The 24,517-nt window shown below is 47.6% G+C and overlaps 1 protein-coding gene across 1 annotated transcript; it reads right to left on the bottom strand.

The window, feature by feature from the left end:
• Positions 1-1,658: 1,658 nt before the first annotated feature.
• On the bottom strand, positions 1,659-24,517 carry Bend3 (BEN domain containing 3). The gene is made up of 3 exons (XM_055616189.1): positions 24,480-24,517; positions 23,803-24,005; positions 1,659-6,168 (listed from the first exon to the last, which is right to left on the bottom strand). The coding sequence occupies exons 1-3, from the start codon at positions 24,514-24,516 to the stop codon at positions 3,925-3,927; spliced, it is 2,484 nt and encodes an 827-aa protein (XP_055472164.1). The 5' UTR covers position 24,517; the 3' UTR covers positions 1,659-3,924.

Here is a 24,517-nt window from a genome sequence, read left to right on the forward strand (position 1 = left end):
CCGAATGCCAGAAGAGGGCATCAGATCACATTATAGATGATCCTGAGCCACCATGTGGTTGCTGGGAACTGAACTCTCAACTGCTAATTTCTAAAAGGTTACTGAGGTTTTTTTGTTTTTTTTTTTTGTTTTTTTTTTTTCCATCAGCCAAAGGGGAGTAACAGACATCTTTTTGTTACCAGGTTAGCTTTGAGAAACTACATCCCATATAACAAGGTAGAAAATCTGGGGTCAAAGGGGAGTGACCTACAAGTTCACCCTCTGCTGTGTCAGCATGTGGTACCTAAGACCCTGTTAGAAGGTCAAAGCTGCTGTAGGCAGGGCTGGCACGAGGCCAGGGAGGCAAGAACGGTCAGATGAGGAGTGTCTCCTTTAGCCCTCGGTGCACAGTAGGACTGGAGGATTTATCTAGTGAGTTCTGTCACACCCCAGTGGTCAAATAGAAACCTTTCCCAAACACTGTAGTTCCCAAACACACATGTTCTCCCTTGGGACTGGGAGGAAGGTACACAGACAGGCTGACAGATTTAGACACACTCTAAAGAAATGAACTGTTAAGAGACCAGAGTTTTTTCTATTTTTATATTTTATATAATTAATAAAACAGTGCTTGTATAAAAATTCACACAAAGTTGCTAGAGAGCATACAATTTCCAAAAAATGTCCTGGGTTTGTGTTACATTCAGTTTTCTAAGGGTGCACTCAAATCAATGTAACAGGCAGACATGACGTGGTACCTCATTCTCTTTGGTTAAACTGTTCTCGTTATTTACTCCTCACAGTAGTGACTGATACCCACGTGTGCAGGGTCTGCTCTTCCTGGGATGTCAGACATTAAGGCTGGATCTACCAGAGGCAAGGACTTCCCACAGCAGTAGCCGCCCCTGGGCTCTCACCCCCACCTCAGAATGACCCAGTGACCTGCAACCAGGAGTCTCCAGGTCCCTCTGGATCAGGAAAGAGGCAATCGCTAGGGGAATGGTAGAAACTGAGGCAATCTCTACAAGAACCCAAGTGGCCACGCTGTGGTGTGATCAGGCCAAATCCAGTCACCACTAGGTAGATCCCATTGGTTGGTTGATGATTGCTGCTGATATGAACCCCTCACTCCCTCACTTAAATAGAAAGGAAGGTTTGGGGCTCAACACTGAAGGGGGAGGGCACTGAGCGCTAATGACAAGAGACACTTATTCCCTGACAAACATTTGTCATCAAACAGACATGGCCACATGAACTGAAGCAGGATTCAACACTGTACATTCAAGACTATCTTCATACATTCTTTTACAACTTACTAACAGAGAAAACCAAGACCATTACACCACCTACTGTGACATACTATTTTACTTAACATCAGAATGTCTGTGCTAATCTTTAGTCCTCCGGATAAAAGGCAAAAATAATCCAAAACACAAACAAGGAATTTAGATGGGGAACAAGGAAAGCAGTTGCCAACAGATTTCATGAGACCTATTAAATTCTGAAAAAATAAGTATTTTATATTTATATTGCTTCATGAAAAAAAAAAAAAGCCCACTGGAACCGCCTGTATGGATGGGAAAGTGAGGACACCATACAGTCCAGCGGGGCCAGGAAACAGCTCCCCGAGTGTCCACCTTTTTTCATTGAAAGGGACAATGGGATTTGGGGCATGGGGGAGGGGGCGGGGGCGGGGAAGAAGCCCTACATAGTTAAAGTGTTCAGGAAACCAAAATACAGTTTCCCAGAATCTAACATGCTCTGTGTTACAAAGTCACGCTCTAATTCCTAGAAGCCGCCATTTCTCTGATGTGAGTAGACAGGGCTTCTAAAAACTTAGTAACCGATTGTGCTTCTGATGTTGCAGGGCCACATTCCGCTCTCCAGAAAGCAGGACAGTTTTCACATGGCTTGGAATCCTCTCGGTTTCATCCTTAAGACCAGAACAAAGCCCGTGGAATTCTCTAGTGGAAGCAGAGAGGGCGCCACAGCCATCTTTGGGGTAGTGTGTGTGTGACTAAGGCATTAGAGAGAGACCCGAGTGAGGGGAAAAGGAGATTCTTCTGGCTGCCGGTACTTCTGGGCACAAGGCTGCCTTGCTGTCTGTGGAGTCCTCATCTCACTTTTTAGTAAGGAGATGCGGGTGTGGGCACTGACAGAAGGCCACACTGGGCACTTCCAATGTCAATAATTTAGGTTTACAGTTACAGCATAAATAATATGAAAATGCCAATGAATAGAAGCTTCATAGTATTCAGAACTTTTCTTTTAAATGGCCACTGGGTACATGCAAAATTACATCATATTGTCTTCTAGAACTAAAGTTCTTATCGGTACGAGAAAATTCATAGATTATTTCTATCATTTCTGCATATTAAGGTAGCAACATATTAAGCCATTAAGTTATCACATCTGTAATGTCCCATAATAGGGTTTTATGACCACCCTGGACAACTCAATCTTTAGGTCAATGATCAGATGAATTCAGTTTGAGAAACACTGTTTCTTTTCCTTCTTAGGCATCTGGCCCCAGTGGGGGAGGGGCACATAGAGGTGTGTACCTCCATGCTAGGGATGGGCCAGGGGAGGGAGGCAGAACTTCCTGGAAGATTTGAGGGAAAAGGGTCTGAGGGGCTGGGAAGGGGCATGGGCGCTTCATTTAAGATGGTTTGGGTCCTTCCAACACCTGCGAAAGAGCCTGGGCTTTGGAGGTTCAAGGCCATGCTGTTCGTGGGAGGAGCTAACACTGAGGTCTGGGGACATGGGCTTTGTACAAATACGGGGAAAGTAAACAGTTCTTGGTGAACCCAAGAGAAGCCCACCCATAAATCACACAAAAATGTCCCTACACATTGCGTCCCAATGTGTCTGTCCCTCCAAGCCAGCAGCGATGTGTGGAGAAGGGACAGGGCTACGGAAGGACACAGCTCGCATGAAGACCATAAGAACTGTGCCTCCACCTCTATCTACATTCATATCATCTTCCAGTGTTCTCGTCTACACAGTGAGCACCACATCGCAGTGGCAGGCAGGCTGAGCCACAGGTAACCTTTCTGGGGACCACAGCAGAAAGGAAACTCACATAGAGCAGAAGGGCTACACACTACTTCTATCCCATCCTGTCTGCTGAATCCAAGAGGCCTCTGGACTCTTCCAAAATCAGATGTCAAACACAGGATTAGTAAACCAGTCACTATGCCACCTGAAGCCGGTTATCCAGAATGCCTGAACATGGCATTTCTTTAAAAAAGAAAAAAAAAAAAAAAAAGCATAAATCTAAAATCATCTTTAAAAATCCTGGCAACCGAAGTAATCTTAGAGCATCTCATCTCAAATATTTAAGTTTTTTTTTCCCTAATAAAATGGCTCCCAAAGAGCCCAATGATCTTCTTTAAAATGGTTTCATTTAATTAAAAAAAAAAAAAAAAAGATAAAAATGGAAGCTGTAAAACCCGGGGAGAGAAACAAGTTGCTCAGCTTGCATTTTGTCGCTTTTGAGACAACGTCTCATGATGCAGCCCTGGTATAGACCAGGTGGACTACACTGGCCTCACGCTCGCAGAGGTCCACCCGCCTCCGCCTGGAGCTGTGGGCCACATCTACTCTACATTTGTGTTTTGAACTGTAAGAATTAGGGAAGGCGCCCCAGCCCTGAGAAGGGACCCTACCCTACCGATTCTCTGATTTCACAGCTTGGCTACCCCCAAACTCTGGCTGTGCCACCAGGGAACACAGAACAAAGGCATGAATACAAGAGACGGAATTCAAGGCTTCTTTCTTGTGGCTGGGTAGGTGTTTACGTGTGCAAATGTAGGAAACCTCTCCCCACTGACATAAGGTGCCTGTCTGTGGATACCGTACACGAGCCCCGAGAGAACGCTCAGTCCCAAGGACACCCACTGCGCAGCCTGCGGTGGCCCAAGTTCCTGGGCAGTTCTGGCCCTGTCACTTCTCCACTTTCTTGGCTTTCTTGAGGATGTCGCACTTTTTCCTGTTGGGGCGGCGACACCGCTCGTCGATGCTAGGTATACATTCATAGTGCCACACCTCCTCCATCTTCTCCACGGGGTAGACAGCTTCCACGTAGTGGCGGATGAGCCTCAGCCTCGTGGGGTCCAGCTGCTTCTTGTTGCAAGCCCCGGAGTGGTTGTACTGCAGTCGAAGGTTCTCGGCTGTGAAGAGTTCAGGGAAGAGCCTGACCAGGAGCCGGGCGGCGAAGTTGCCCACCGACAGGCTCTGCTGCACGATCTCGCGTACCTCCTTGTCTGACAGCAGGTAGGGGGAAGGCACCGGAAAGTCGGGCGAGGGGATCACCAGCTCGTCCAAGGGTATTTTGCAAAAGTCTTTGCTGCTCCTTTCAGGAGGCAGCGGGGGCCCCTCAAACTCCTCTCGGAACCTCTCGGGGTTGATTGCATAACTGGCTAGGTCCCGGCACTCAGGGCCAGGCACATGGACCTTGCGCTGCTGCTGGTAGGAGCGCCGCTGCTCCGTGTCCCTGCGCCGACAGCGCTCGTCCAGCTTGCCCACGAACTCCAGAGTCCAGACGCGGTCGTTCTTGGCTCGCGGGTAGAGCAGCTGCACGTAGTGGCGGATCAGCCTGATGCGGGCGGGGTCCAGCTGCTTCTTGCCCAGCGAGCCGCTGCAGTTGTACTGCTTGCGCAGGTTCTCGTGGGTGAAGAGCTCCGGGAACAGGTGCACCAGCAGGCGGGAGGCAAAGTTGCCAATGGACAGGCTGCTCTCGTAGATGCTGCGCAGCTGCTCCTTGCTCAGCAGGCAGTCTGAGCCTGGCACCTCGAAGTCAGGCTGTGGGATCTCCAGTTTGTCAAAGTCAATGGGCACCAGCCAGATCTTCTTGGAGCGCCGGCCAGGCCGCTCGCCTTCGAAGCTGTCCTCTATCTTGACCACCGAGATGTCGTCTGGCAGGCTGGAGGAGTCGTAGCAGTCGTCCCGTGGGGCCTCACCCTCACTGCCCCCCTCTAGCCCCAGGCCCTCTAGCTCGTCGTTGATGCGCTGGGCACACTGCTGCAGCCACGCCTCCTCCTCCTGCATATCAGGAAAGTAGATCTCCGTGTAGTTGCGGATGATCTGCAGCCTCTGGGGATCCAGCTCCTGCTTGCCACCATCGCCATAGCAGCTGTACTGCTCGCCCAGCTTGCGGTGGTCAAACAGCTCCGGGAAGAGCCGGTGCAGGAGGAACACCGCAAACTCCCCCGGAGAGGAGGCCTCGTCTAGGAACTCGGTGAGGTCCTGTGTGTCCACCACATGGTCCGAGGCGATGGTGCTGCTGCGGTCCACAGACAGAGCTTCCTCTTGGTCCTTGCCGTCCAGGAAGTGGCCGGCATCCACTTGGTCTGCTTCAAAGAAGTTGGTGACCTGGCCGCCCGGCTGGGCGTCTTCCATTTCCCGCTGGGCCCAGAAGCGGCTGAAGAAGTCATTCAGCTGTGGCAAGCACTCGGCCTGCCACACAGCTGTGTCCTTCACAGCGGGGTAGTAGACCTCCACGTAGCTGCGGATCAGCTGGAGGTGCAGAGACTCCAGCTTCCGCTTGGCGGCGAAGCCACAGGCACTGCAGCCGTGGGAGAAGTCCACGTCGCTGAAGAGCTCCGGGAAGAGCTGCACCAGCAGGCGGCAGGCCAGGTCTCCGCAGGACAGGCTCTGCTCCACGATCTGCTTCAGCTCGGCAGACGTGAGCTGGTACTCCGGGGGAGGCTGGAACTTGGCCACCAGCTCGGAAGGGCTCACCTGCTTCTTGATGCGGCTCACCTCGAGGGAGAGCAGGTCCACCTTGCTGTGAAGCTGGGACATGTTAGATGTGAGCGTGTTGAGCATGTAGAACATCTTCTGGATCAGGAAGTAGATATTGGGGTCCCCGTCGGCGGCAACCCCGGCACCACAGTCCCGCTTCTGAGACTCATTCAGCAGGCGCAGAGGAGAGGGGCTGTTGCTGGAATTTGCCTTCTCAAAGAGCTCGTAGGGGCTGAGCAGGTCCCCCGAGGGCGTGTTCTTCTTCTCCATGATCTTGTGGGAGATGCCGTACAGAGGCTTCTTGTAGGAAGGCGTGGTGGTCTCATTGGAAGGCTCTTCTTCAGCAGGCCACACAGAGCTCCCACTCCTGCCCCTGCTGGCAGGCTCGCCATTGCCCTGGCAGGGTGAGCTGTTCTCACGGTTGCGCATGCCTGCCAGGAGCGCCTAAGAAACAGAGACCATTGTGCAGTTAGGTGTGTGTTCTGACACACTGCACTAAATTGGGCTGGGACAGCACGAAGTGCCCAAGGTCAATGCTTCCCTGTCCACCCAGGAATGTACCACAAGTACACAGTAGCATCTGGGGGCTAACTTGTCCCATCTCCCCAGTCCTTGGGAAAGGGCTCATGTTAGACCCAGGAACGCTCCTGCCATTATAGAGATCGCATGGCTAGGGTAGCTCTGGCTAGGGTAGCTTCTAGGAGCAAGTTTCCATGAGGCACGCAGCAGATAGCAGGAGCACAGCAGCAGGCTGCCTGCTCTATGGCTGCCAGGACTCACCATCGGTTCACGTTAGACAAAGGCTGGACCAGAACCTCCTGTGGTCCATGAAGCCAAGATGCTGTCACTGACTGTGGGCCGCCTCAGTATGGCCGCTGGTACAGCATCCCAGCAAAGCCAGCACTCCAGGGGAGGAGAGCACCACCCCGTGCCATGGATGAACACCTGTCCTGAGCTCCTGAGTGCTGGCTAGGGACTACTGACCAGCCTCCTCTGACCAAAGTTGTGGGAAAGAGTAAGCACTATGGAGAAGCTTGGGGTAGCACACCCGTCCTCTCCTCTCACCATTCTCAGCTTCAAACCTGTGCTCAGGCTCTGGGACCTTGCTGCTTGCCCCTGTGGTCGCTACCTGTTTCAAAGCGATGTCTTCCGAGATTGTTTTTTAATATGCAGAAAGACAGGTGACTTGTGACAAAGAATCAAGAGTAATTTGGGGGCAAAAGGAGAGTTTCCACCAAATAATTCTGAATGACTGGATATCCATATGTAATAAATATTGAATAAATTATTTTAGTCCAAACTGTAATTGAAAATGGGTCATGGGTCAGGCTTGGTGGCTCTTAACTAATACCCTAGGAATTCAGGCAGCCAAAAAGAGACATGAGGATTTGCTATCAGTTTTAGGCCAGACTTTTTTTTTTTTTTTTTTTTTTTTGGGGGGGGGTTGGTTTTTGTTTTTTGAGACATGGCTTCTCTGTGTAGCCTTGGCTGTCCTGAAGCTCACTCTGTATACCAGGTTGGCCTCAAACTAATGGATATCCACCTGCTTTTGCCTCTCTGAGTGCTGGGATTACAAGTATGTACCACCGAGCCCAGCAAGGCTGGACTTAAATACACAACACACACACAGCTATGCTTAAACTTAGACATTAGCTGGATACAGTATGCGCATCTATAATCCTTGGATAAGGCTGTAAAAAAAAGTGGTACAGTGCTTGCTAGTATTCAAGACTCCAGCACTGACCCCCACTAAACAAACAACCACCAAACCAAGCAAACACATTAAACATGGGCATAGGGGTACATGTTAGCACCAGTACTTGGGAGGTAAAAGCAACAAGATCAGAAGTTCAAGGCCATCCTAGGTTATATGATACATTTAGAAAGAAAGGAAGAAAAAAGAGCTGATAAACCTCAAAAATAACTGTTGAGTGAAAGAAGCCATATAATCAAAAGGCCAGACTATTCAATTTCACCTGTATAAAAATTCTGGAAAGTACATGTATGATAGTGCCAGAAAACAGATCAATGGTTGCCTGGGGGTGGGAGGCACAAAGGACAGAGGAGAAAGACAGACTGGGGTGGTGACTGACTGACAGGCACACAAGCCACAGCTTCAAATCACATACTTCACTTACTATTAACAGACCTCAGTTATAAATGAATAACGAAGCTATTCTTGACAAACGTTTAATTTGAACCAGGAACTTGCTAGGATATATACCCAAGACATGCAGATTGAGTGGTAGTAGCAGGTTAACAGGGGAGCATGCACACTCCAGGGGCACCCAAGATCCTCCTCCTACAGCTGGGAAAACACAGATGAGCCCAGCAGTGCTCAAACTCAAATATACACAGCACGAGCTTCTGCTCAACTAGACTGGGAGCTGTGGCTCTGGAGGTACTGGAGGGTCCTCAGGGTCTAGAAGACAGTGTGGCCTCAGTTTACCCCACCCAGGCTGATCTGTGTCAAGATAACCAGTCTTAGTTCTTTGTAGCCTAAACAAACGTGGGGTGAAAGGGCACTCAATAGGTAACACTTACCCTGGCGGCAGCACTGCTAAGAAAAGCAGCTCCAGCAAAATGAACTGAGGCCGCTTCCTGCACCCCCCATGCTCTGATGAGTGAAGCACCTCCTGGACCCTCTTTAAGGTAAGACAGAGTCACAGGAGAGCAGCCTGGCCGTAAAGAAACTCCTGCGTTTCCAGGGACTGACCCGGGGCTGTTTACACAGACTCAGCTTGAGCCACACTTCACCCCCACCCAGGATTCCCTTCTCCCGAATTGATTTTGGTGGTGGCTTTCTGTTGTCCTCAAAGATGGGGGCTCCCTCTCCACCTTGACACCATCTGAGTTACAGGGTCAGGAATACAAAGGGATCCGTGATGACGTTCTGATTCCCATGGTGGTGGCCAAGTGCTTGCTTTGTGGTAGATCTGAGAGACTAACACAAGGGTGAGTGGCCCCGGTCCCTAACTCTGCTGACACTTCCGGAGGCAGAGGGCTCCCTTGGTTGGGTAAGGAGGTGGTGGGTGGTCTGCCGCCTGCTCCCTCCTGGTGACCCCTCCCCTCTCATCGCACTGAATAACGGAGCACACCATTTCTGATCTGTCCTCCACCTGAGCCAAGTCAAGTGGCCGGAACAGGGAAGAACCACTGAGTAGCTGCTGACGACAGCAGGGCAGATTTTTTGTTTTTGTTTTTTAAGTCAAGCTGTCTCAGAATCAGCTCTGTGGACCAGGCTGGTCTGGAACTCACAGAGATCCGCCTCTCAGAGGCTGGGATTAAAGATGCCTTTAATCCTACTGCCTCCTGGCACAGGCAGATGTCTTCCCACTGCCCAGTCTCTGCCTAAGAAAAGAAAGCCTTGGACACTGGGGTGGAGCACTGTAGTAGCGTGCTCGCCAAACGCATCCAAGAAAAACAGGGCAGGCGAAGATCAAAACAACAGACAAAACAAGAACCCCCCCCCCAACAAAACCCGGCTTCACAAAGCCACAAGGACAGAGGTAGCAAAGTGCACAGGTGCTCGGCCACCAGCCAGGGCCTGCCCTGTGTGACCTTTCATGCCTCAGCTTCTGTCTTGCAGCAGGTCATTTTTGAGATACAATGAGATAATGCATGCCAAGCACAGGGCCAAACAACAGGAAATACTTAACTATGAGATTATACTCGACAGGCTCTTCTTAAGCACAGGAGAAGTAATGATGTGGACCTTCTATTAAGTTGTCGTGATCGCGCTCAATGCACAGGCACTGCTCAGGAGACTAAAGAGACTGAACTGAAGGGGATTATAAACACTTCAGAGAGTTCTTTTGTTTGGCTATTTGCCAGGGGAGTAAGGACTGGCCCCTAACCCCCAGGAGAGGTGCTGAATCCAGGGCCTCAGGCATGTTAGACTTCAAGCACCCAGCTACCCTAATGCTCTGCCAGAGCTAAACCCAGCCCTTCTAAATTTTATTTAAATAAATGTGTTTATTTACTTTTAGGAGATATGGCTCATTGGTTAATAGGTTAGGCTGCTCTTCCAGAAGACCCAGGTTTGGTTCCCCGCACCCACATGATGGCTCCTAACCAGCTGACATTGCAGTTTCAGGGAATCTGACACCCTGTTCTCCTCAGGCACCAGACATTCATGTGGTACGTATACCTCATGCAGGAAAAAACATTTGTACATGTAAAATAAATATTTTTAAATTATGTGTATGTATTTGCATGTGTATGGGTATGAGCATGTGACTACAGAGCTCAGAAACTGCTACTGTTACATGCAGCTGTAAGCTGTCTGAGACAAGTGCTGGACTTGGGGACTCTGAAAACGCTGTACGGGCTCTTAGCCTGCCCCACCCCCTCCTAGTTTTTAGATAAGATTTTCCTACTGCAGTAAGGAACACAGCCGGGCGGTGGTGATGCTCTTGGGAAGCAGAGACAGGATTGCTGGGGGTTTGAGGCCAGCCTGGGCTACAGAGAAAGAGCTTGTTTTTTAAAGTGAAAGGACTGTAATGTCACCAAGTTGGTAGAAAGCCCAGGTTGGGACCCCAGCACTGTGCACAGCTAGCCGTGGCGGTGCTCGTCTGCAGTGTTGATATTGGAGAGGCTGAAGCAGGAGTGTCAGTAATAAGTCATCTACATAGAGTTTTAGGCCAACCTGGACTACATGAGAAACCCCCCTTTTTTGAGACAGGGTTTCTGTGTGTAGCCGTGGCTGACCTGGACTCCAATTGTAGACCAGGATGGCCTCAAACTCACAGCGATCTACCTGCTCTGCCTCCTAGAGTGCTGGGATTACAGGCGTGTGCTACCGCACCCGGCTGAGACCCTATCTTAAACAACAAAAAGACAAAGGTCAGAAAAGGGAAGACAAAACTAAGAATCTTCACTCTGGTGCTCAGAGGCACTCAGAATGGTCCAGCATTTGACATGCTGTCATGGGCTGGCAACAGGATTGTTTACCTTTATACCAAGACAGTCGGGAAAGCACCAAAATCCACATGTGGTTGTGCCAGGCAGATTTCAGGAGGTTCATGCTGTGAGACCTAAGGTCCTTATCAGACTGTCACAAACAAAGAAACACCCAAGCAGGGCCGGTGGCGGTTCCCTGTGGGCTCAGTGTCTGAGCCAGATTATGCGTGCTTTCCTTAGTCAGAGACAGAAAAGCGTACAAGTGCTGAAGCTACAAGCAGGGTCAGCCAAATAAGTATGAAGCTTTGAAGAACAAGGAGAATCTTCACCTCTGATAATCTTTTTCAGGTTAGCATATTAAGAAGTTGACCCAGTGTCACAACCAAGATAAGAAAAAAATGGAAGAGGAAAAATACACACAGAACAGAAAAGTAAGGGCACAAATGGGCATCCAAGCCAGTGCCGCTCCACTGCAGGCACCCATGCACACCCGAGCAGCCTGGCTCTGGAGGGTTTGCAGCGGTAGGCCATTGCGGGAGCGCTGCCCTAGCAAACTCTTGCTTGTCAATTTCTGTAGACCAAGTTAGATCTTCAGCAATTTTATGTATTAAGTTCTATTGCAACAAAATAATTCTGGTGGTCAGGGGGTGTGCCTGGGGCTACGGTTCAGCAGAGAAGCTTGTGTCTGCAAGACCCATGTTTGGTTCCTAGCACCAACGTCAAGTAGCTCACAACCACTCCAGACACCTCTGGCCTGCTCGGACACTTGCACTCAGGTGCACATTCCCACACCAACACACATGCATTAGTAATTAAAGAATAATAAAATAAAACCAAGATATTAAGTTTCACACATCATGGGGTTTTGCCGACATGGAAAGTTTTCAAGTTTGTAATCACAATAACTGCAAATGCTACAGAAAAGCTTTTGTTTGGTTGCTTTTCTGAGACAGGTTTCTCTGTATAACCCTGGCTATCTGGAATGTGAGCCTGCCTCTGCCTCCAGTGTTGGGATTAAAGATGTGCACCATGTGGCCTGTGCACTTTTCATAGGCAATGTTTGCTTCATAACAAGCGGTTCCACCTGCATACATGAAGCAGAACTCTGTGCTAACATTAAGGTTATTAGAGGAACTCTTACTGTACAGTCAGTGTTCTGGAAGGAGACTTGCCCAAGTGGACAATATGGAAGAGAGGTACAGGTTAAGATTCCTAGGACACTGACTCAATAAATCTCTGGATTCTTCTATATTCCTGTGTGGGCAAGATGTGAGAGAATACCTAACTGGAAACTGCCCCCATGATCCTCAACCCAGTCTTCCTTCCTTCCTTCCTTCCTTCCTTCTTCCTTTCCTGAGACAGGGTTTCTCTATATAGCCTTGTCTGTCCTGGGCTTGCTTTGTAGATCAGTCTGGCCTTGAACTCAGAGAGATCTACTAGCCTCTGCCTCCCTGCGTGCTGGGATGACAGGCATATGCCACCATGTCTGGCTAGTCTTAGTCTTTTTAAACAAATGTTGCCATTCCTACCAAGCATAATAGAGTCCCAGTAGAGGGCAATGTTCTTCACTCACAGAAACACTGGATACACAATTCAACATAAAACACAAGTAGCCAAATGGAAGGTTCTGAGATACCCCTACACTTGTATCCTGTCAATTCAGTACTCAAATAATTCCACAAATGCTGCCAAGGCAACGCTGCGCTGGCTGCGTTTACTGCCGATGATAAAAATCTCTGCTCAGCTGTCTAGGGATATCAAGAAATCTTTAAATTTGTGCTACTTGGCACAGAGTATCTGGCTGACAGTTCCCAATTCTCAAGGTGCATCTTCCCGCCATATGGGTACTCTGTGGCAGAGCTCCAGCCCTGATGCCAGCATCTAGCCTAGATCCTGGCGGGCATTTCATTCACCAGCACCTGAAGGCTCGCGAGAGGCCTGAAGACCTCAGCTGGAGAATGGGATGAAATGAGAAGCTGACCCTGCCATGCAAGTGAGAGGCAGTAGACATCCTGGGGAGACACCAGGGGTACGGACACCAGTGCGGGAGTACTGGCCTTCACCATCAGACCCCAGATCCTAGAGCAGTTACTGAATTCAGTTCAGTGAATGGTGAGTGGCTAACCAGTGGCCAGGAAGTCAGCAAAATGGAAGGCCAAGAGAGCAGCATGCCCGTGGGAAGCAGGAGTGGAAAATTATGTGACATCAAGCATAGGCCGTGTGACATGGTGGTAGGAGGCTAAGGGCAATACTTACCTTGCACTTTCAACAGAATTCTCCATTTAAGTGACAGGTCTCTCGGGTTCCATCTACCTACAGCTGATAGAAAAATGGCCCCTGGGAACTAAGCAAGACCCTGGGCACACTAGGAAAGAGTCACATTCAGACTGCCTCTCATGCTTCTTTGTCTTCAGGCTTCCCGATGCCATGCACAGAACCTGGAAGGAGTCCCCATCTAAGACTCCCACGGCACCTCACAAACATCTCTGTAGCCCTCATCACACCAGCTCCCAGGTAAGTGCACTGTTCCCACAGAGCAGGCTTGGCAGCACCAAGTTCTAAGCCTTCCTCCCTTTAATAGGAAAAAATGGCAATCTCTACCTGCCTCAGTTTCTGTAAGGCAGCTTAGGAACCCCCCAGGTTGTTCAGCAATCAGATCCATACAGGACACCGAGTGTACCATGAATGAAATGTCTTTTCTACCCTCCAACTGAAAACCCAGCCACAGTGGAGGATCAACACAGATCAAAGCCCTGGGAGAACAGAGCTAACCTCTTCCCAGCACAGCTCTTAACTACCACTGCTGTGAACAAGGAGATGATTACCAAGCTGGCAAGGTGGACTCAGGGTAAAGGAGTTTGCCACCAAGACTGACCAAGTTTGGTCCCTGGGACCCACATGGTGGAAGAACTGTTCTTTGACGGCCCCTCTCCCACACGCCACATGCCACGGTACACTCACACACACAACTCAGTCAACCAACAAATGAAACTATGGCTGTGCATACCATGTCCACTCCAGGGAGGCAGAGCCAGACTTCCTACAGTCCTTGTCAGACTTTTCCAAGAATGCTGTTTTTCTTCGAAGTTCCAATATTAACTGGCAGTCATAAACAAGGTGTTAGGGGACTGAATTGATGGCTCAGTGGTTAAGAGCACTGGTTGCTCTTCCAGAGGTCCTGGGTTTAAGTTCCAGCACTCACGTCTATAACTCTAGTTCCAGAGGCTACGACATCCTCTTCTGACCCCCAGGACACCAGGCATACAAATGTTGAACATACATACAGGCAGGTCAAACATCCGTATACTCAAGGTGTCCGCATGGATGAGGTTTCAGTGAGGTGCAGCTTCCCACAGTCCCTGCTCTGCCTCCTTCCACTGGGTAGAAGGCAGCAATGGAAGGCCACAGCTGACTGGAGGGTGGCACCACTGGCCTAGAAGGCTCACACAGCTTCCTAAGAAAGCCCGTGCTGGTTTCCCTCTGATAGGTGTGGAAGGGGGTGGCTGCGGGTAGTCTACAGATTAGGGAGTTACGACTGGAAGTTTGGGGAAGAAAAACAAGTTTCTGTTTTTTAAAGGTCTATTAGCAGGATGGTGGCAGCACACGCCTTTAATCTCAGCTTGGGGAAGAGAAAGGAAGGTAGACCTCAGTTCAAGGCTACAGACTAAGTTCCAGGACAACCAGAGCTACACAGAGAAACCCTGCCTCACAACAAAACAAAACAAAAAACAAAAAGAAACTCAAACAAACAAAAGATTTAGCTGAGTGTAGTGGTGCACACCCATAATCCTAGCACTTGGGAGGCAGAGGCAGGTGGATCACTGTAAGTTTGAGTGAACGCCAGGACAGCCAGGGTTACACAAAGAAACCCTGTCTCCAAAAAACCTAATATATATAAATAAGCAAATAAATAAATAAATAAATGGACAAGACAAAAACAAAAACTGCTTAAAGGTGTGAAAGCTCAATTTTTTTCCTCGAGCATCACAGCTCTTTCACGAGGTCACTGAGGCTAGGGAGACAGCTCTGCGGGTAAAGGCCTTGCTGTGCCAGTGTGCAGGACTGAGGTGGAATCCCCGAACCTCCCAAAAGCTAGCACAGTAGCGGACATCCACAGTGTCATCACTCCTAAGGCAAGATAGGAGGCATAGCTCTCAGGTGGGCCAGCCTGGTGTACACGGAGTGAACGATGAAGGGAGCTTGTCTCCAGGTGAAAGGTGAGGAGGGACAAACAGGGGGTAGGTTATCCACTGACTTCCAACACAGAAGCTCTGTACTCACACTCAGACACATGCACACACACCATACACACCATACACTTCTCTGTAAAAGAGCCCTGACTGTCCTGGACTTACTTTGTAGACCAGACTGGCCTCGAACTCACAAGGATCTGCCTGCCTCTGCCTCCCCGAGTGCTGCGTCACAGCGCCCAGACAGATATTTTTTTTTAAATTGTCTTACTTAAATATTACTCATGACAGTTACAAAATGAGAGCAATCAGAATGTTTATAAGTTGATAAATAGGTAAACAAAATGAAATACACAGTGGACTATTATTTGGTCATAAAAAGGAACAGAGAACTTTTGGGATTCTGGTTCTATCAAAGAAATTGAAAGTCCTATTTCATTTTAACAGCTCAAACAAATTTAAAATACAACCTTCCTAGGATCCAGACAGAAGAGGGCACAACCAACAGCCACCCCTGAACCTGAGAGTGAGCACAGAGACTTACAGCCACCCAGAGGACAGCCAAGAGCAGACATCTCCAGGGGAAGCAGGGGCAGGGAGGGGAAACCAGAAAGTTGATGAGTCAGGCGACAAGCCTCAGAGTTAAAAGCTCCAACAGGTCTCAGGCAGGCGACATCCACATTTTTTGTGGGTTTTACCTCCAAAAGTTCTAGGTCTTCAGTAAATGTCAGAGAAGAATTCCTTCATGACTGTGGCACAGGAATTAAAAACAGAACTACTCTGGAATGTTCTGGAGCACAGCGTATTCATTTACGGTGTTTTGTCGGCGCCTGTATGACCTGAGGGAAGGGAGAGTGCAGCTGTGGAGGGAGGGAGTGGTGGGGGAGGAGGACAAGGCCGGACCTCAGAAAGGTCTGTTAAAAAACAGCAAAGCAGCACGCTGGCCTCCTGGGGTAGAGCACACAAGATAGAAGGACAGCACCTGCTCCTGCAAGATGTCCTCGGACACAAAACTCTGTGGCCTGCTGAGCATGCGTGCTTGCACACAAATACATGTAAAAAGAAAACGAAGGGCACTCTTACCTACCTAACAGTGATCCACGTGTGCCTATTCTGTATGCGCTTATATTCCTGGGCCTGAAAACTTTAAAAGTTTTAGGTGTATATTGTATTCTAGGGTACCACTGGGGCTGAGGTGGGGGTGTGGGGTGTTCCTATGACAAAAGAGAGAAAATGAAATCCAACAAATGCTCAGTTAAAACCTAAAAAGAAAGTCAGTGTGTTGGTGGTGCCTGTCTTAGCCCTTGAAGAGGCAGGTGGATCTCTGAGCTGGAGACCAGCCAGGGCTATGTAAAGATACATTGTCTCAAAACAAAACAAACAGATCTCAAAAGAGTCGAGTATGGGGCTAGAGAGGTGCCTCAGAGGTTAAGAGCACTGGCTGCTCTTCCAGAGGTCCTCAGTTCAATTCCCAGCAACCACATGGTGGCTCACAGCCATCTCTAATGAGATCTGGTGCCCTCTTCTGGCATGCAGGCACACACACAGGCAGAATACTGTTTGCCCAAACCTGTAATTTCAACACTGGGAAGGCAGAGACAGGCTGATCTCTGTGACTTTTTTTTAATTTTTAAAACTTATTTATTTTTATGTGAATTGGTGTTTTGCTGCATGTATGCTTGTGTGAGGGTGCTAGATTCCTTTGGAACTAGAGTTACAAGCAGTTATGAGCGACCATATGGGTGCTGGGCATTAACTGAACTCTGGTCCTCTGGAAGAACTCTTAACCACTGAGCCATCTCTCCAGACTCGATCTCCACGACTTTTAAGCTAGCCTACCCTACATAGTGAGCATATACCAAGCAAGGCTACAGCTGTCGGCAGGACTACAAGGTGACACCATGCTTCAAAAAACAAAACAACCCCCCACAAAACCTAAAAAAGAGCTGTCCCACAATCCCAACAGTGTGAAGACTGAGGCAGGAGCATTTTAACTATTGTAAAAATGTTCAGTGCAGAGCAAATTCAAGGCCATCCTGGGTCACGGTGAGATCCTGTTCTGGACAGGAAGTGGTAACACACACCTTTAATCCCAGAGCTAGAGGCAAGCAGATCTCTGAGTTCAAGGAGCCTGGTCTACAGAGGGAGTTCTAGGATAGCCAAGGGCTACATAGAAAAACCCTGTCTCAAAAAAACTGAAATAAAAAAACAAACAAAAAAACACAACCATGTATAAGAAGACAAAACATCAAACCAAATAACAACCACAAAACACAACAAATAAAAAAAGATAAAAATAAGAACAAAAACAACAAATACGAACCAGTTAAAGCCCTACAACACAAGAACCCACATAAAAACTGGACATGACAGTCTGCTCTGTAATACTAGCACTGCACTGGTATGGCAAGTTAGGCTGAATTGCCCAGAAGCTCATGTACCCCCTACCTGGGAGTAAACTGTTTTAACAGTGGTGACACACTACCTAAATGTAACAAAGAGACAGAGACTGCCAAAGTAACCCTCGGCAAATTAAGGGAAAGGATTTTTTGGTTTGGTTTTGGTTTTGTTTTGTTTTGTTTTTAAGCTCACAGAAGTTCAGACCTCATAATCAGGAAGGGAGAGCGATGAATGCATGCCTGCTGTCATATGTCTTAGCTCGGCTCATTTTCTCCACTCCGACACCTAGAGAATGGCACCACTCACAGTGGGCAGTTCTCCCCCCCCCCCCCAGTTAACATAATGAAGACAAATCCCTACACACCAACTTGATCCAGAAGATCCCTCCTTGAGACTCTCTGCCCAGGCAATTACAGACCATCAAGCTGATAATTAAAACCAACCACCATGTGACTCAGTAACCAGATCTAGGCTGGGGGTGCACACCAGTGCTTACTTAGAATGCACAAGGAGCTATGTTCAATCTTCAATGCTGGAAATAAACATTAAATAATACATGGGTCAAAGAAGAAATCACAACTTATCAATTTGAAGATTAAAATATGAAAATATGCATCACTGAAAGCATACATTACAAAAGCCAGATCTAAGGCTGGGCATGGTGGCACACACCTGTGATCCGGCACTTGGGAGGTGACAACAGGAGAATCCTGTGTTCCATGTGTGACCTGGTGCATAGTGAGAGGCTAGCCCGAATTTCATGAGACCAAAAACCAAAAGAAAAAAACAAGGAGCCATCACTAAAGACCTCATGGCCACCAAAAGGATAATAAGAGGAATATTGCTCTACAGTTGCATTTTGGAGGGAGACAAGTTGATAACTCGGATTAAACCCAATTTCTTAAGACACAATCTGTTAAAACTTATATAAGAAACAGACAATCTTAAATATAGTTGAACATACTAGGAAGATGAACCGGTAACTAATAGTCTTGCAAAACTGATGATTTCAAAGGCATATCCCATAAACACTGAAGAAGAGATGGCCCACTGTGGTGGAGACTGATATACAGCAGGACTACCATGGAGTCCGGGTCAGACTGAGCTACGTTCCACACCAGCCTAAGGTACACAGTATAGAAAGTCTTTGCCTCAGAAACCACACAAACTTAGGGTCTAAGAGTGTAGTGCTGGTGAAGTGCCTGCTTAGCATGGACAAAGCCTTGCGTTCAGGCTCCAGCACTGCATGGACTGTGATCCTACCACACAGGAAACAGAGGTCAGCCTTGGTTACACAGAGCCGTGTCTTCATGTCTTTAAATTATAGGATCCTCTCAACCCCACCCAGGGCCTCAAGTTCCAGGCTGGCCTCAATAGAACTATGTAGCTAAGTAGCTGAGAATAGCCCTGACCTTGAAGCTGGGATTTTCCTGCCTCCAACCCCAGAATGCTGGGATTACAGGCCTGTACCATTATAATCACTCATTTTATGTAGTGTTGGAGGTTGAAACCCAGAATTTTTTTGCATCCTACATAAGCACAAGTGAATCACCTCTCCTGCCCAGTAGGACTTTTCTACAGTATCTTGAAGAAGATAGACATTATATCTTGATTCCTTCAATGAGATCAGTTTGCTTTAATATTAAAACCAGATGACACAACAATAAATCTCCACACAGTATTACCCAGTAACACAGATACAGGAATGCTTATTATATACTGTTGGACTTAACCTAACAATGAATGAAACTTATCTGCCAGGTGCAGCGTAGCATGCATTCTAGCCTGCATGTGCACACAACCTGGAATCTTCAGTCCCAGGGCACCAGGGATTCTGCTCTCTCCACTGAACATTTTCCCCTCTAAGATACAGGCTGTGCTGCCCTGGTTAGCTCTGAACACTATGAAGCAGAAGTTGAGACAGAGGTGAGCAGATCCTTGAATCTGAGGCCAGTCTAGTTTATAGAGTGAGTATTCTGACCAGGATACACAGAAAAATCCTGTCTCAAAAAAACCAAAACCAATCAACCAAAAACAAACAAACTGAACTATAGAGCATGGTTATTGCAAGACATTTGATCCCACTGCAAAGCCCAAAATAGTGACCTGTAAAAGCCTGTTTCTTTGGTTTGGTTGAGCCCTATCACACACCTTTAATCTAAAAGCTTTCTGTACACTGCATTTAATAAAGTTAATCCTAGGTCAAGAGACCAGCTGATAGGGATTAAATGGTAGGAGGGACTTTGAGTTGAGGGGTATTTAAGACAGTGTGAAGAAGAACTATTTGCTCAAGCTCTAGCTTTAGGCCCTCAGCCCCCTACCTTTTGCTGCTTTGAGCTAGCAAGCTTTTGGCCTTTTGCTCCTGGGCTTCAGCTGAGCTAGTGAGCCTTTTGGGTTTTTTCCATCCAGACCTGAGCTGAGAAGGAAGGTTAGCTGGTTACTTTCTCTGCCTCTCTGAGCTAGCATCACCACATCATCTGGCTCCTGAGTCTTCACTGGTAAAATAGAATGGTTGGGGTTTTCCTTCTTTTAAGCAACACATGATCTAGGCCAGATCTTGGCTATTTCAATGTTTGAAAACAATGTAATCTATCACAACAAAGTAAAGGAGAACCAGTCATGTGACTTTATCAACAAATGCCCAAATAAAACATCATTCATAATAAAAATTCCTTTTTTTTTTTTTTTTTTTGAGACAGGGTTTCTCTGTGTAGCCTTGGCTGTCTTGGATTCACTTTGTAGACCAGGCTGGCCTCAAACTCACAGAGATCCATCTAGCTCTGCCTCCCAAGTGTCATAATAAAAATTCTAAGTAAGTTGGGACTAACTTTGTAAAGTACTATCTGGGGATAGTTGGGTTGCGATGGCTTAGCTTGCCACTAAGCTGAGGGCCTCAGTTCAATTCCTTGAACCCATATGTTGGAAGGAGAAAACAAACTACCAGCACAAATCTTTACTCCCAGAACTCAGTAGACTGAAGCCTTCGTGAGTTTGAGGCCAGCCTGGTCTATATTGTGAGTTCCAGGACAGCCAGAGCTATCCAGAGAGATCCTTATAGAAGGAATCTATAACACCTACCAATTTAACAAAAATCTATGGCCTATAGCTTAGGCAGGAAATAGGAGGTGGAACATCCAGTAGGCAGAGGGATTCCGGGTTAGAGTCAGGTGCGAGGAAGATTCAGCTGGCAAGATGTGAGGAGGACAGGCCACGTGGTACTGAGCTCAGGTAACCATTCACATGGCAGAATGAAAATTAGTATAAATGGGTTATTAAGTTATGAGCTAGTCAGAGAAGAGCTTAGCTATATGGCCAGGTATCTGTATAATATTTAATGAGTCTCATGAGCTATTATTCTGGGAGTTAAAGGACAAGAGGAAAAACCACCTAATACAGACCCTGTCTCATAAAAGGAAAAAGAAAAGAACAAGTACTGTAAGTTGGCCTCTGACATACACACATACACACCCTGGCCTTGATGCGAGTAAAAAATTTAAAAAGATTATCTACTGTAGTCCTACTCTAACTCAAAAGTCTGTGGTGAGAACTAGAAACCTTCTAATATCATTTGGAACAAATGAGTCTCCTCTTATCATTTCTGTCCAACATTGTACTAATGTAATAAACTGTGGAAAGAAAACTGAAGTGAGGGTCTTTGGAAGGAAGAGGCTTTTTCGTGAACTGGAGAGACCAGTGGAGACGGATCAACGGTTAAAACAATTCACTGGATGCTCTTCACAAGGGCCAAGGTTTGGCTTCTGGCTCACAACCATCTGTGATTCCAGCTCCAGGAGATCCAATGCGCTCTTCTGGTCCCTGAGAGCCTAAGGCAACCACATGGTATCCAGATATAAATGCTGGCCTTCAAGAGTAATGATTTGAATTCCATTCCCAGGACAAAGTGGAAAGAGATCTCTTATGAGCTGTCCTCTGCCATCTACATGCACATCAGGGGACACACACACACAAATTAATAAATGCAAAAGAAAGGCTTAGACGTAAACCTAATAAAACACACCTATATAAAGGACACCATAAAAAGTTACTAAGGGTTCGTGTGGTGGTTTGTAGAAGAATGCCCCTCATGGATGGCCGTGGCGGCACACGCCTGTAACCCCAGCACTTGCACTTAGGGAGGTAGAGGCAGGTGGGTCTCTATGAGTTCAAGGCTGACCTGGTCTACAAAGTAAGTCCAGGACAGCCAAGGCCACACAGAGAAACCCTGTCTCACAAAACCAAAAGAAAGACAGTAAATAAATAAATAATGCAAATGCCCCCCCCCCCCAGGTTCAGAGATTAGTCACCAGAAGATGAGGAGGTGTGGCCTTGTTGGAGGAAGTATGTCACTGGGGGCGTGTTCTGCCTGCCTCTCTGCCCACGGTCTGCATACAGCTCTCAGCTACCTCTCCTGACAATGGACTCACCCTCTGAAACTGATTAAATGCTTTCTTTCCTAAGAGTGGCCTTGGTAACACTGTCTCCTCACAGCACAAGAACAGTGACTACAGCTGGAAATGTGGCTCAGTTGGCACACTGCTCGCCCAGCGTCCCTGGATTCCACCCCTTACACTGATAAGCCAGGCACACTCCTGAACACCTATAGATGGAGCTACAGAGGTAGAAGCAGTGGGATCAGAAACTTGAGATGAGCTTCTGCTGTAGAGTGTTCCGGGCTAACCAGGGCAGCGCAGCCTCTCTGTCTCAGAGGGAAGGCATTCATGGAGAGGACAGAATCCCTGGTGCACAGGACTGAAAATTCCAAGCTGTGTGCGCATGCAGGCTAGAATTCATATCTGGTTCTCCCAAAGGCAAGTATGGCAACACGCTGGGGAAATGTTTTCCTAGAACTAAAATAAAAGTGTTTTTGCAGGACCATAGAAAGCTCCATCCTAGCTACACGCCCTGCTCAGGCCTCCTTCCTCAGTCCCTACTGCTTCATCGAGTACCTTTCACTTCCCACTTGAACGGAAGCCTATGAGAGGCAAATGTGCCATTCTCTCCCTCTCTCAGCCCATAGCCCAGCTCAAGACAACAAGCAAATGTCCATGCCTCTGTTGGTGGATCTTATTTCTGAGGTTTTTGTTTGACTTCCTAAGTTTTTCATTTTCAGATTTACCCTACTTTGAGTTTCCTTAATGATTCTAGTTCATTCTTAAATTCTGTCATTCATGAACTGCTTTCACTATTTCATTCAACTGTATTTTCACAAGTCTCTTTAGGTTGCCTGGTAGACAGTGCTTCTGTAGGCTGGTGGGTAGAAGAGACAATAGAGGTGGGTTAAAAGAAAAGGCTGAGGGAGCCTCAGGAAAGGATTAAGGAGATCTTGCTCACACCTTAGAGGTGGGGGTCCACAGGGAATTAGAAGTGTGGGTACAGAGAGAAGATCCTGTATGAAGGTTGCAGTAAGGCAAGGAATCATCTGGAGGGACAGGAATGAAAGGGCTAAGGGGACCTGGGTCTGACTTAGCAGCTGGAGTTTTCAGTGAGGTTACAAAATGCAGCAGCTGGGTGTGGTGGTGTAAATCCTAGCACAGCAGGCAGAGGTAGGTGGCGCTCAGCAAGTTTGAAGCCAGCCTGATCTACATAGGTAGTATACAGGTCAGCTAAAGCAGTGAGCCTTTGTCAAGAAGAAGAAAGAAGAAAATGTAGCAAATTCAGACAATTATATAATGCCAGCTACTCAGGAGGCGGAGGCAGGAGAAATGGCAAGATCAAGGCCTGTTGGGCTACAAAGTAAGTTAAAAGCCCAGGAGAGGCAACTTTTTTTTTTCTTTTGTTTTTCTGTTTTCGACACAGGGTTTCTTTTTGTAGCATTGGCTGTCCTTTACTTGATTTATAGACCAGGCTAGCCTTGACCTCACAGAGACCCACCTGCCTCTGTCTCCTGGGATTAAAGGCTTGGGGCACCATGCCTGACTAAGAGTAGGCAACTTGAGAAGACTCTGTTTAATAAAATAAGAGGTACAAAAAGATCTGGCATGCAGCTTGGCGGTAAATGATGCCCAATACCACGGCAGGGCTCAGCTTCTAGTAAAGAAAAAAGCACGGCATAGCGGTGCATGCCTTGAATCCCAGGACTGCTAAGGCCTCTGGGTCTCTTTTGAGGCCAACCACTGCCATATGTGTGTGTGTGTGTGTGTGTGTGTGTGTGTGTGTGTGTGTACATATACATACATAAACATACATAGAGAGAGGATAAACTGTGGCAGAAAGGAAGATTCACTTGAGAGTTCCTTAGGGAATAGTCCCTTGTGTATATAAATGCAGGCTTAATCTAGGAAAAGTCCTGCAACTCCAACTTTCCCAGGATCAGCCTTGCAGGTACAGCCGTGGTGGTCATCTGTTAACTGTTTTTGTCATCCCTAAAGGCAGAGCAAAACACGTAACTCAAAAGCAGTTGTGTTATAAAGACTCTGCTATTCCCATAAGGACATAGGTGACTATTTCAGCTGAGTACCTTCTAAAAGCTGAAGCTAGAAGTGAGACAGCTTAAGTGAAACCCCTCTCATGCCCAAGAACTCAACAGCTGCACAGATGTCCACGAGTGCAGAGATTCATCTTGGACCAGAGGGGGTGAGGCCCTCACCTCAGGTATCAACCGCCTCCTCTTCACACTGGGGACAGGGTCTGGCTGGCCGTCGCTGCCCAGCTGCTTCCGCTTGCTGGGATCCTGGAGGGCAGTGAGGACGCCGTCCAGAGGGTGCTTCTCAGGGGCCCTGGAGTTCCGGGAGCAGTCCAGCGCAGCAGCAGCATCGTCGCCCTCTACCTTCACAGTGTTATTCTTTAGAACTATGGCAGAGAAAAAATGGGGCTCAGTAGGAAAGACCACGGCTGCTGGGAGAGCAGCAGGGTTCTCTAAGTGACAGGTGTTTGTGGGCCACCCTCTAACACTGTCACTCAAGGATGCTGCTGACTGGCACTTCCCAGCAACATGATCTTTTTCCTACTTACTGCCTGCCAATGCTATACAGTAAGATCATGTTTCAATTCAAAGTGGGTTTAAAAGTCTTGCAGAGAGGAGATAATGGGTAAAAAATAATTATCTCATGTGTGCGGTAGATCTAACCAACCCAAGCCAAAGACTTTAAAACTGAACTACAACCAACCCCACCCCTAAATATTATCTTTCTGTGCTTTGAGGAAGCAACCTGAAACAGAAGCTGCCAACAGTGGTAGGAAGGCTTTTCATTAAATACTTTTTTAAAATTTGAGACTATATGAATATGTAACCTATTCAAAATATTCAGTTAAAAACTTTTTTACCTTCTTCTACATCTTCACTGAATTCAGTTGGGTTCATC

The sequence above is a fragment of the Psammomys obesus genome, unplaced genomic scaffold, assembly GCF_907164565.1.
Source record: "Psammomys obesus unplaced genomic scaffold, mPsaObe1.curated_primary_1811, whole genome shotgun sequence".
Classification (NCBI taxonomy): domain Eukaryota; kingdom Metazoa; phylum Chordata; class Mammalia; order Rodentia; family Muridae; genus Psammomys; species Psammomys obesus.